Source organism: Leopardus geoffroyi, chromosome A1, assembly GCF_018350155.1.
Source record: "Leopardus geoffroyi isolate Oge1 chromosome A1, O.geoffroyi_Oge1_pat1.0, whole genome shotgun sequence".
Taxonomy (NCBI): Eukaryota; Metazoa; Chordata; class Mammalia; order Carnivora; family Felidae; genus Leopardus; species Leopardus geoffroyi.
The window spans coordinates 495,314-509,115 of record NC_059326.1 but is presented as its reverse complement, the minus strand read 5'-3'; the positions used below and the strand labels follow the sequence as shown (position 1 = coordinate 509,115).

Genomic DNA, 13,802 nt, shown 5'->3' with positions numbered 1-13,802 from the left:
CTAAAGCAGAGTTGGTACAGGAAAAGGTGTTTTTTTTTTTTTAAGAAGAATTCTAGCTAATAAATGGAAAAGGAATGAGAAAACTTGAGAATCATCACTTTGCAATCTCTAATTGAAATACAGGTTCTGGGCAGTAGTCATGAAAAACCATGAACCCATGGATGACAGGTTGATGGGGCTTCATGGCAGATCTAACTAATGTGACTCAGTTGGTCTTGAGTTCATGAGGACAGCAGGGGATTGCCTTCTGAATGTGTAGCTATAAGCAGCTCTCATCAGTTCCTAGAGAGTATTCTTGTCAGAATAATTCAACCAGAATTTAATCACACCTCTAGATGTGACTACTAGTTTGTTTCCAGGAAGTATAAGGATATATGAGAACATGTTAGATGACACCATAATGGGAAAGCAGTCAACCAATTCCAGAGTGTGGGAAATTTTATATGGTTAATGACCCAGGTCCTTTAATAAGTAATTATCATTAAAAAGGGGCATTAAAAAGGGGCATGTTAAAGGTTGAGATTTAAGACATATATCAAGTGTTGTATGTGACCCTGTTTTTTTTTTTTTTTTTTTTTAATTTTTTTTTTCAACTTTTATTTATTTTTGGGACAGAGAGAGACAGAGCATGAACAGGGGAGGGGCAGAGAGAGAGGGAGACACAGAATTGGAAACAGGCTCCAGGCTCTGAGCCATCAGCCCAGAGCCTGACGCGGGGCTTGAACTCACGGACCGCGAGATCGTGACCTGGCTGAAGTCGGACGCTTAACCGACTGCGCCACCCAGGCGCCCCGACCCTGTTTTGATCAAATAAACTGTAAGAAGTCTTTTTCATGAATTCAGAGAAAACAGCATGGAGGTTATACCATGATGAAGGAATTAGTTTGTTACAAAAATAGACATCTAGATCAATGGGACCGAATAGCCCAGAAATAAACCCATACTTATACGGTCAGTTAATCTTGACAAATGAGGCTAGAATATCCAATGGGGAAAAGATAGTCTCTTCAATAAATGGCGTTAGGAAAACTGGACAGCTACCAGCAAGGAATGAAACTGGGCCACTTATTTATACCATACATAAAAACAAACTCAAAATGGATTAAAGACCTAAATGTGAGACCTAAAACTATAAAAGTACTTGAAGAGAACACAGGCGGTACTTTCTTCGACATTGGACATAGCAACATTTTTCCAGATATGTCTCCTAAGACAAGAGAAACAAAAGCAAAAATAAACTATTGGGACTACACCAAAATAAAAAGCTTTTGCACACAGCATTTGCACACAGCAAAGAGAACCAATAACAAAACAAAAGGCAACTTACTGAATGGGAGAAGATATTTGCAAATTATATATCTGATAAGGTGTTAATATCCAAAATATATGAAGAACTTATACGACTCAACACCCAAACAACAAATAATCCAGTTAAAAAATGGGCAGAGGATGTGAATGCATTTTGCCAAAGACAACATACTGATGACACATGAAAAGATGCTCATCATCACTGTCAGGGAAATGCAAATCAAAACCACAAGGAGACATCACTTTACACCTGTCAGAATGCCTGAAATAAAAGACAAAAAAGTGTTAATGAGGATGTGGGGAAAAAGGAACCCTTTTGTACACTGTTGATGGGAATGCAAAGTGGTGCAGTCACTGTGGAAACAGTACGGAGGTTCCTAAAAAAGTTTAAAATAGAAATACTGTATGATCCAGTAATTCCACTACTGGGTATTTACCCAAAGAAAACGAAGACCTGAATTTGAAAAGATGTATGTGCCCCTATGTTTATTGCAGCATTATTTACAGTAGCCAATTTATGGAAGCAAACTAAGTGTACATTAATAAATGGATAAGGAAGATGTGTGTGTGTGTGTGTCAGAGGAATATCACACACACACAGAGGAATATCACACAGCCATAAAAAGGATGTGATCTTGCCATCTGCAACCACATGGATGGACCTGGATGGTATAAGTCAGACTGAGTATCATATGATTTCACTCATGTGGAATCGAAAAAATTAAATAAATAAACCAAAAGCAGAATTAGACCTATAAATACAGAGAATAAACTGATGGTTGCCAGAGGGGAAGGGGTCGGGGGATGGACAAAATGGGTCAAGGGGAGTGGGAAAAACAGGCTTCCAGTTAGGGAATGAATAAATCATGGGGATGGGGATGAAAGGTGCAACACAGGGAATATAGTTGATGATATTGTAATAGTTTGGAGACCGATGGGAAAGCCACAAGTGAGCAGAGCAGAATGGATAGACTTGTAAGATCACTATGTTGTACACCTGACACTAATATTGCGTAAACTATAAAAAAAGAAAATTCAGCGAAAAATGAGTTGGTTTTGGTAGAATAGGTGACATAAGAATGGTGGTGTGTTGATACTTGGGAGTTTATTAACTTTTCTCCTTTTGTGACAGCGTTGCTTGTATTATGAGAGATATCAAAGTAGTCAATTTGGAAAAGAGTTAGGGACATTTTTATCATATGGTCTCAGGGGGAAATCTCTCATATTGATAATCTTGTTTCTCTTTTTTTGTAGATAGAAAAGGTTTATAAGAATGGGTGCCATGTTATATTGTTTCCAAATGGAACTCGAAAAGAAGTGAGTGCAGATGGGAAGACTGTCACCGTCACTTTCTTTAATGGTGATGTGAAGCAAGTCATGCCAGATGAGAGAGTGGTAGGTTTCCATAGCAGTGTTTTTCTCCATGGCTTAAACATCTCCAGAGAGGGGCGCCTGTAATGACTTCGGCTCAGGTCATGATCTCACGGTTCGTGAGTTCGAGCTCCGCGTCGGGCTCTGTGCTGACAGCTCGGAGCCTGGAGCCTGCTTCAGATTCCGTGTCTCCCTCTCTCTCCACCCCTCCCCTGCTCACGCTCTGTGTCTGTCTCTTAATAATGAATAAACGTTAAAAAAAAAAAAAAAGAAAACAACAAACATCTCCAGAGAAAAAGCATACTGACTTTGTGTCTTTACAGATCTACTACTATGCATCTGCCCAGACCACTCACACTACTTACCCAGAAGGTCTAGAAGTCTTACATTTCTCAAGTGGACAAATAGGTAAAAACTTGTTCTGCCCTTTCTTAATTAAATGGTTTCCTTTTTAAAAAAAAATAAGGGGCACCTGTGTAGCTGAGTTAGTTGAGCATCTAACCTCGGCTCAGGCCATGATCTCACAGTTCGTGAGTTCAAGCCCTACATCAGGCTCGCTGCTGTTAGCACAGAGCCTGCTTTGCATCCTCTGTCCCCCGCTCTCTGCCCTTCCACTGCTCACGCTGTCTCTCTAAAAACTGAATAAACTTAAAAAAAAAAAAAAACCCAGAAAAATAAAATAAATAAAAATATTTATAGTAATTTTTTTTAAACAGAAAAACACTTCCCAAACGGGAGAAAAGAAATCACGTTTCCTGACCAGACGATCAAAAACCTATTTCCCGATGGACAAGAAGAAAGTATTTTTCCAGATGGTACAATTGTAAGAGTACAAAGGTATGATAGCTGTTAAATTTGCTTCTAGATTTGTCAATTTTCAACTTCTATTTCCAAGTGAATTTTGAAACTCTTAAAACATTTGTATAAGTCATTCAGAATGTTTGTGAGTTTAGCACTGAGCACAGATACACACTTTGAGAGCAGGTGAAGAGTTTTCAGCATTTTGGAGTTTAGATCTCGTTAGAGACTATAGGTTCTAATATATACTCTACAGAAACTTAAAGGAGGTCTGTATAGCACATGACAAAAGGGGAATGGCAAGTATTTGTACAGAATTAAATTTGGTGAAACTGGAAAACAGTGAATAAGACACAAAGAAGGAAAGCTGCCCAGTATTTAAGAATAACCAAACAATGGCAGCAGTATTTGAATTAGACTGTTTATTTCTTCTCTGGCTTATATTTTGATTTGCTGGATCTCCCTGTCCCAGCCTGATTAGCATTTTACTTCCCTGGCCTCCCTGACTCAATTTTTTAAAATAACAAACTCTTTATCCTTCTGAGTGTTACATTTCTTGAAGTTAGAGAATTCTTCCTAGTGACGTCTTCAATCCACAATACAGAGTTTCTTGTACTCACTGTGCTGAAGGTTTGTCAAGTTCACTGTCCTACTTTAGTTTGCACCCTCCTCTCCTAGAGTGTGCATGCATTTAACTAACTTGAATTCTGTGACACAGCAAAAAAAAGTAAACGCTAATTCAAATAATGTAGCAACTTTTTATGCAGTGTTTTTCCTGAATATGGTTCGAAACTTTCTCTGCTGCTCAACCAAATAAATACCAATGTCTTCTAAAATTTGCGAAAAATTTTATCTGTACATTATACTCTGAACAATTTCAGAGACTTCCATCTTTTTTTTTTTTTTTTTAAGTCTTATGTTTGAAATTTTCTGTAATAAAAAGAAAATACGAAAACCTCCATGTACTCATCTGTCCATTTTCCAACAATTTTTTTTAATTTTTTTGTTTATGTTTATTTTTGAGACAGAGAGAGACAGAACACGAGTGGGGGAGGGGCAGAGAGAAAGGGAGACAGAATCAGAGGCAGGCTGCAGGCCCCGAGCCATCAGCACAGAGCCCGATGCGGGGCTCGAACTCGTCAACTGCCAGGTCCTGACCTGAGCTGAAGTCGGACGCTCAACCGACTGAGCCACCCGGGCGCCCCCATTTTCCAACAGTTGTTAACTCATGGCCAGTCTTTTTTCATCTAAACTCAGGCAAATGTCAGATATTAGTTCATTCAGGATTATTTTGGCATTTTTGATTTATAGCAGTGGTTCTTCAACTTCACTGTGCATTAAAACCACCTGAAGGGATTGTTCAATTGCAGAATGCTAGGCCCCATGCCAATAATTTGCATTTTTAATGAGGTCTCAGGTGATGCTGTCAGTGGCTCTCAAAATGGCTTTTAAGTCTAACACTTAAATGTGGCGCAAAGCCACTACATTTACATAAAATCTGAGAAATAACCAAAAAAACAGTGTGGAGAAGTGGTAATTCACCATCTATAAACCTCGCTTTGTTTCTAACAGCACATCATACCTACTTTAGGGGGTTCAGTTTGAATGTCCTGCATGCACATCAAGCAGTCCCACTTGGGATTAGCTGCTTCTTTTGTTTCACGGCTTCTGAACAGGTCTTAAGTCTAGTCATGCCCCTTCCCAGGAATATAAAGTCTCTTTTCCAACCTGATAAAGAGCAAGCATTACTTAACTTAGTGAAAAGAATAAAGGTAAAAACTGAAAGCGGTATTTTAATACAATGCCCAGTTTTTCTTAGATGCATAATACATCTAAAGTTAAAAAACAAACCTAAGGATTTTGTAGTTTCACGACATAAATTTATTAAAAACTTTTCATGGGCACCTTTCCTTTTTTATTATTTTTTTAATGTTTATTTTTGAGAGAGAGAGAGAGACAGGGACAGAGCGGGAGCAGGAGAGGGGCAGAGAGAAAGAGACAGAATCTGAAGCAGGCTCCAGGCTCTGAGCTGTCACTGCATAGAGCCTGACACAGGGCTCAAACTCAGGAGCCATGAGATGACCTGAGCTGAAGTCTGACGCTTAACTGACTGAGCCACCCAGGCGTCCCCCTTTTCATGGGCACATTTAAGTGCTAATTTGATCATTGGAACTAATAGCGTGAAGCAGAAACAGGGTGGAAAGAATTTGCAAAGAAGGCATTGTACAAGGAAAGGACCACAGGAGGCTTTAAGAAAAGAGAGAACTGTCAGAATCAAAAGCCACTTTTAGATCATTTTCCTGTTACATATTTAATATTTTTAAATAAATTCTATTTTAAATTTACAGAGATGGCAACAAAATCATAGAGTTTAATAATGGCCAAAGAGAACTACACACGGCCCAGTTCAAGAGACGGGAATATCCAGATGGCACTGTTAAGACCGTATATACAAATGGTCATCAAGAAACAAAGTACACATCTGGTCGAATAAGAGTTAAAGACAAGGATGGTAATATCCTAATGGATACAAAATTGTAATGATCCTATATGTGACTCATCATGAAATAACACTAACTTGATTTTCTTCTCAAAAATGTACACTTCTTGTGGATTCTGTGGTTTCATTTATATAGAAGTGGAAGAGATTATGTTTGGATTATAAAATAAAACATCATAGTTTTTTATATTCTTTGAAATGTACAAGAACAGCTTTCATTTTTAATTCACCTGTCTTTTCTACAGTTGAATGCATGTCTAAGGAAAGAAATATTACTTTATGAACTGTGTAGACTGTAAAAATAATGAGACTCTTACTTGTTGAAGATGGTTATAAAAACCAAGAAGTACAAGAAATACAATAGCACAGATTTTTCATGAGCACATCAGCCACAGAACAAGACTTGCACAAAAAGTTTAGTCAAGGAATAAGAGAATGTCTCCAGTCAGAATATACTGTGTTCAATTAGTATTAAAATAAAGCATTTATCTACTGTAGAGGTTCTTTGATATAATGGAATGGGAAGTTAAAACCATGAATGAATATATAAATAGGTCAAACAACACAGGTAGAAGAGTTCATTCTGTGAGTACAGAGCATCACAGGAGAAAAGTTACAGTGAGGATATGTAAGTGGTCAGAGTAGGATGCTTGAGGATGGAGGGCGTGTGAAAAATAACTAGCTGGTGTTAACTGAACAACCACAGGTACCCTGATGTTATAACCTATAAAACTGTAGGCTGACAGAAGCAAGATGTCCTTGAAGGAAGGACAAGGCACCTGCAAGGCACTTACATAATAATTACAGGTTGCTGTAGTCACTACAATAACTTTAAAAAAGCTAAATATATCAATTCCAGATGATTTAAGAACTGAATATGAAAAAAGTTGCAAACTTCTTAAAGAGTTATATACATCATCTCAGGATAGAGAAGGATTTTTAAATGAGGCACAGCGCAAACCTTAACAGCTTGATGAATGGTGTGTCTAAAGATACCACAAAAAAGAAAAGATAAGCCACAGACTAGAAGATATATATATATATATATATATATATATATATATATACACATACATACTTGACAAAGGATTAATATCCAGAATATGTAAAGAATTCCTACAGATAACATAATTACAAACAACTCAACACAAAAATGGACAAAGGATATGAAAAAGCAAACAAGTGACTACTAAGCCAGTGAATGCATATTGAAATAATAAGATACCTTTTTATACTAGTATCATATACTGGCCACACCATATGTTGCCAAGGGACTCAGACTACTGATGGTAGTAAATGGAGTAAACCACCTTTTGGAGAACAATCACCTCGTGACCTAGTAAATTCCACTACTAAGTACATATACTAGAAAACCCGTAACATGTACACATATTTGTAATTGAGAAAAAACTGGCAACAGTCTAAATATCTAGCAACAGAATTATGTGCACAGATAGAAGAGTGAAAGTGAATAAAGTAGAGCTCTGCATACCAACATGGATAAACAGTGCCAATAGTGAGAAAATTAAAGGTGCGATAGTGCACGCATTAAAAAAATATACACAGCAGTACTATATCTTGCTTATGGATGCATTCATATGCAGCAAAATAAGAATGTAAGAATAATAAACACCAGAATCACAATAGTGTTCACCTCTTCAGGGAAGAGAATGATTGGGGAAGGTCACTATAGGAGCCTCCAACTGTACTAAGAAGGTCTTACTTAAACTGAACTTATAAAATGAACTACATTTTTCATATGCCTAAAATACTTGCTTTTGAAATTATTGTAAAATAAAACCAGAAAATACTTGAAAGCAAATATTTATTAACTATTTTGTTTCAAACAATTCCTAGTAGTTTAACATATAAGAAAAAAAACGCCAGCACAACTGCAGAACAAGTCAAGAAAAGTAAGCCTGAAATGGCCTACATGTAACAGAAAACCTTCTTCTGGGCTGCTATAGATGCTCTGAAGTGTTTACCTGAAAAACAAAATGCATGTTATTTAAAACCTTTGCTTAATTTAATGTTCAAACTAGTTACTGAATCACCTGTTCCATTTATGTGGATGAATAAACAGCTGGTTACCCAAGCAGTTCAATAGCTTTATTAGGACATGGATGGTTCAACAGTGTTCTGTGCATACCATATCCTTGTATGCTTAAATTACTTCTAGTGCCCATCCCCAACAACTATCTGGTACTATGAACAGTCATGATAGCCATTCCAAGCATTCTTACAGATGCAGATCCTCTCTGGTTCTGGTATTCAGTAGGTGAAAAGGGCCTACAAAGAAGTCTAGAAGAGTCTTGTTGAGCTTTGTTATCATTCTTTGAGAAATCAAGGAAAATCCAAAGATGCTTTTATGGGCAATTTAGTATTAATCTCCACTATATTAGTTGCATGCTTTATGCTGATCATAAGGGTGAACAAGAAGTCATGATACTTACATCATTCGTCTCGGTCTGCCAGCCCCATTTCTACTAATGACATATGAACTGGATACTGTTCACCTTCATATAACGTCACTATTTGTTCTGGTGCCTGAGCCTAAAATTAAAAGACAGTTGTCAAGAAAATACAGTAAGGTCTTTGCTGGCTTTTCTCTCCTACATTTTGCCTGTATCACACTGGAAGGAAAAGGCATTCTCCAAATTTATTAATAATTTATACTTTAAAGAGGTCTTTGTGATGGTTTCCTATTAAATCCCATTCTTTCCATTCTTACACTTTATTTAAAATTTAAGTCTTCCCAAAAGTTTACCTAGATTGAGCCAATGGGCTTTAACACTACCATCCCTGTTAAAATTCATTTATATTCTACCCATGTACCTTTATGCATAAACTGACCAAATTTTGAATGTTATTCATGGTGGTAAATAAATACATTTATCTGTAAAAATACTTACAACTCTGTGTTTCCACTGGCTTCCTGAGAGAAACCATACATAAGCTATTTACTCTGCACACACAGAAGCATGATATGTACCTCTAGAGGTTTTCAAAATGTACTTTCTAGTTGTTTCATTAAGAGCTCATTCTTGTCAGAGCCAGTACATCAGGAATCCACAAATCCTGGGTAGGTTGGGCCGAAACAATAGTGTTGAGGACCAGGCTGAATTAAAGAGTGTATTTCCATTTAAAGGGGTTGTTGCTATACCACTCTGGCTGAGTGCCAGTTTGGACAGGAGACCTAGGATTCCTGGAATTTATAATATTTAACCAGAAGTTAGAAATACAGAATTTTGGGGAGTGAGTTCTTCCAATTTTAAACACTGCACTAAATAAAACAGGTTCAGGCTAGATTCTGCCTATGGGACACCCCTTTGTGACATGCTAATCCTCTAAAGAAAGAATATTTAGGGGTGCCTGGGTGGCTCAGTCGGTTAAGCGGCCGACTTCGGCTCAGGTCATGATCTTGCAGTCCGTGAGTTCGAGCCCCGCGTGTTTCGGATTCTGTGTCTCCCTCTCTCTGACCCTCCCCTGTTCATGCTCTGTCTCTCCCTGTCTCAAAAATAAATAAAACGTTAAAAAAATTTTTTTAAAGAAAGAATATTTATATTAAACATGATCTGGACTTTCTTATTTGAACCTTTGTTTTTTTCCATAAATGTGTTATATGCATGATATAGGTGTGGTGTGTGTTGTACGTGTAGTGTGTATGTGATATGTGGGTAATGTGTGTGCAGTATGTTATGTGTATTCTGTATGTGTTGTGCATTTTGTGTGTGTTATGTGTGGTGCTGAGTGGTGTTTTAGTGTGTGTTTGTGTGTTATGTTGGTATGTGTGTGGTGTATATGTGGTGTATGAATAATATTTCTGTAGTGTGCTATATTTTGGTGTGGTTTTTGTGTGTTATATGTGGGTTATGTGTAGTTTGTGCTGTATGTTTGGTGTATGTGATGCTTGTGTGCTGTGTGTATGGACTGTGTGGGGTATGTGTGTTGTGTGTGTCTGGTAATATGAACAGTGTGAGCAGTTTTGACTGGGGCATGGTGTGTGTGTAGTATGCGTTGTGTGTGATGTGTGCATTATGTGTGAGATGTGCATGGTGTATCAAACATGTATGTGTATGTGGCATATACTTGTGTGTGCAGTGTGTATAGTATAAGTGTGTAGTATAAGAGTTGTATGTGTGGTGTATGAGTGGTGTGCATGGTGTTTGTTGTGCGATATGTTTGCGTGGCAGATATTTGGTATGTGTGGTGTGTAAATAGTGTATTAGTGTCAGGTACGCAGTATGTGTTTATATTCCCTATGTGTTTTGTGTGTTGTGTGTGTGCTACCCGCCTTAGTGTGTGGTTTATGCTGGTGTCTGTTGTGAGCGGTGTGGGTGTTCCAGTGTTGGGTTTGTTATATGTGGTGCCCATGTGGTGTGTGACTGATATTTCTGTAGTGCATATTGTATATTTGTGTGTGGTGTTTTTGTGGTGTATCAGTGTGCTATATGTTTGGTGTGTGTTGTATATTTGATGTTTGTGTGATATGTGTGTGCACATGGTACATGTGTACTGTGTGACAGGAATGTGTGGCATATGTGTGTGGTATCTTGTGTTTTTGGTGTGGTGTTTGTGTTATATGTTGGGTAAGTATATGGTGTATGGTATTTATGTGTGGTGTATGTGCAGTGTGAATGGTATATATGTGATGAATGGGTTGTGTGCAGTTTATAGTATAAATGTGTTGTAGGTATGATGTAGGTGTGGTGTGTGATGTTTGAATGTTGAATGATGTATTTGTGTGGTTGGTATGTATTGAATGAGTATATGGTGTTTGGGTGATTTGGTTTTTGTGTGTGTTCTGTATGTGTAGTTTCTCTGTATTATGTGTGGGGTGTGAGTGCTGTATATGTGGTGTAGGTTATTGGTGGTGTATGTGTGTGTGTTAAGTGTTGTGTGTTTTTGAGTTGTTCATGTGTTATGTTTGGTGTCTCAGTGAATACATGGTGTGTGTGAATGGTATTCTTGTGGTGGTGTGGCATGTGTGTGGTATGCATGCTATATGCGGTATTTGTGTGTCTTGTGTGTTTTGTGTAATTCTTGTTTGTTGTATTTCAAGTGGGTATGTAATGTGTTTTATGTATGTGGTATATGTGTGCTCTGAGTGTGGTTTTTTATGATGTGTGTGGGAAGTTTGTGGTTTATGTGTAGTTTGTGTAAAAGGTTTTTGGTAAGTGTGTGTTCTATGACATGGTTTTTTGTGTGGTATATGTTTGGTGTATATTTTATGTGTGATATGTGGTGCATGTGTGTCTTTGCCATTTATTTTGCATGTTATAAGTACAGTGTGTGTTGTATGTTTCTCTCTGTGTGCTTGGTGTGGAACGTGAGTGCTGTATGTGTTTATTTGGACTTTTTGATCAGTTCTACGGCATTAAATTCAAAACTAGTACACGTCCATCCTTTTCAAGACTTCGACCAGAATTCCTATTCTGGTCTTTCCTACTTTTCAGATACAGTTCAATTCACTTCCCAGACCTACCTTATTATTGTTTTTACTTTTTTATTATTTTTATTATTATTGTTACTTATTATTTGAATGCCTAAGGAGGAGTTCAAATACTATATATATCCTACTCTCTTTAGATGGAAATAATCCTTTTTTAAAGTTTATTTATTTATTTTGAGAGGGCCAATGAGCAGGGGAGGGGCAGAAAGAGAAGAGAGAGAGAATCCCAAGTAGGCTCCACGCTGACAGTGTGGAGCCCCATGTGGAGCTTGAACTCACTAACCATGAGATCATGACATGGGCAGAAATCAAGAGTCAGGTGTTTGTGCCACCCAGGTGCCCTGGAGATAATCAATCCTTATACACCACCTCCCCAAGTTACCTATACTTCTTTTATGATATGATGGACTGTATTTCATTCTACCTCATTAATGGTTTACAAATGTTTGATTTCCTTCATTGACTTATGAATTCTTTGACTACAGGACACTCATCTTGATCATTGTCATCTTATTGATCACATCAATGATATTTTATAATAAAAGTTTGCTAAATATAAACTAAAACATAATTTTAACAAACCTCAAAATTAATCTTGTATATTTATAGCTTTATATGCTTAAAAGCAATTTTTTTGCATCTAGAGTTGCATAGATTGAAAGCACTTTAGGGGCGGCATCTGGGTGGCTCAGTCGGTTAAGCCTCTGACTTCAGCTCAGGTTATGATCTCTCGTTCTTGGATCTCTCTGGTTCTTGAGTTCCAGCCCCATGTCGGGCTCTGTGCTGACAGCTCAGAGCCTGGACCTGCTTCTGATTCTGTCTCCCTCTCTCTGCCCCTCCCCCACTCAAACTCTCTGTCTCAAAAATAAACAAACAAAAAAAAAGAAAGTACTTTAGAAAATTAATAGGGACCCTAGAAATAGCTTCAAGAAGATTTAATTAAGATAGTTACCATGGAAGAAGCATAAAGTTGTTTCCCTTGAAGACAGTCTATCATAGCCCACAGTGCTTCCATGCTCCATTTGGGACAATATGGTATTCTGGTCTTCCCCGGATCTCTTAAGGGAGGTTTAAACCCTGCCAAGAGAACCTTTATGGCTCGGGCTGGATACTGCATAAGATGAAGAGGAATCTGACGCAGTCTGTCACAAAAGAAATTCTTAAAATGTTCAGAATGTCATGATTAAAATTCTCTAACAGCCAAAACTAAAACATAGGGATAAAGGTTTGGACATTGGATTTGGCAATGAATTCTTAGCTGTGACACCAAAAGCACAAACAAGAGAAGAAAAAATAAACTGGACTACAACAAAATTAAAAACTGTGCAAAGGACATAATCAACAAAGTGAAAAAACAACCTACAGAATGATAGCAAATACACATTAAAAAGTAGACATTTCTCCAAAGAAGATACATAAATGGCCAACAAGCACATGAAAAGAACTCAACATCACTAATCATCAGGGAAATGCAAATCAAAGCCACAATGAGATGTAACCTCACACCCATTAGGGTGGCTAGTATCAAAACCCCAGAAAATAATGAGTGTTGGTGAGGATGTAGAGAGAAACTGGAACTCCTGGGACACCTAGTATAAAATGGAAAACAGTTTGCTGGCTCCTCCAAATATTAAAAATAGAGTGAGTATGTGATCCAGCAATTCCACTTCTCAGTATATATCCCCAAAGAATTGAAGGCAGGGTCTTGAAGAGATATTTATACATTCACATTCATATCAGTATTATTCACAATAGCTAAAATGTGGAATCAACCAAAATATCTATGAATGTGCAGGATACAAAATCAGTGTACAGAAATTGGTTGCATTTCTATACACCAATAATGAAGCAACAGAAAGAGAAATCAAGAAATCGCTCCCATTTACAATTGCACCAAGAACCACAAAATACCTAGGAATAAACCTAACCAAAGATGTAAAAGATCTGTATGCTGAAAACTACAGAAAACTTATGAAGGAAATTGAAGAAGACACAAAGAAATAGAAAAACATTCCATGCTCATGGATTGGAAGAACAAATATTGTTAAAATGTCAGTACTACCCAAAGCAATCTACACATTCAGTGCAATCCCAATCAAAATTGCACAGGCATTCTTCTCAAAGCTAGAACAAACAATCCTAAACTTTTTATGGAACCACAAAAACCCTGAATAGCCAAAGTTATGTTGGAAAAGAAAACAAAAGTGGGAGGCATCACAATCCCAGACTTTAGCCTCTACTACAAATCTGTAATCATCAAGACAGAATGGTATTGGCACAAAAACAGACACATAGACCAATGGAACAGAAGAGAGAACCCAGAATTGGACCCACAAATGTATGCCCAACTAATCTTTGACAAAGCAGGAAAGA

General features: G+C 37.5%; 2 protein-coding genes across 11 annotated transcripts in view; one reads left to right on the top strand and one right to left on the bottom strand.

Annotated features, from left to right (window-relative positions):
• CENPJ (centromere protein J) overlaps positions 1-6,975 on the top strand; it is a 56,765-nt gene extending 49,790 nt beyond the window's left edge. For 5 of the 9 annotated variants that reach the window (XM_045443774.1, XM_045443790.1, XM_045443777.1 and 2 more), the window contains 4 exons: positions 2,563-2,703; positions 3,003-3,087; positions 3,396-3,516; positions 5,826-6,975. In XM_045443774.1, coding sequence (XP_045299730.1) covers positions 2,563-2,703; positions 3,003-3,087; positions 3,396-3,516; positions 5,826-6,018 — 540 coding nt within the window. In that variant the 3' untranslated portion in view covers positions 6,019-6,975. The remainder of the gene's footprint in view (positions 1-2,562; positions 2,704-3,002; positions 3,088-3,395; positions 3,517-5,825) is intronic. The other 4 variants (XM_045443780.1, XM_045443791.1, XM_045443795.1 and 1 more) reach the window with 4 other exon arrangements.
• An 810-nt stretch (positions 6,976-7,785) lies between these two features.
• Positions 7,786-13,802, bottom strand: part of RNF17 (ring finger protein 17) — a 115,029-nt gene continuing 109,012 nt past the window's right edge. For both annotated transcript variants that reach the window (XM_045443759.1, XM_045443764.1), the window contains 3 exons: positions 12,382-12,571; positions 8,431-8,530; positions 7,786-7,962 (listed from right to left, as the gene is read on the bottom strand). In XM_045443759.1, the coding sequence (XP_045299715.1) occupies positions 8,432-8,530; positions 12,382-12,571 (289 nt within the window). In that variant the 3' untranslated portion in view covers positions 7,786-7,962; position 8,431. The remainder of the gene's footprint in view (positions 7,963-8,430; positions 8,531-12,381; positions 12,572-13,802) is intronic.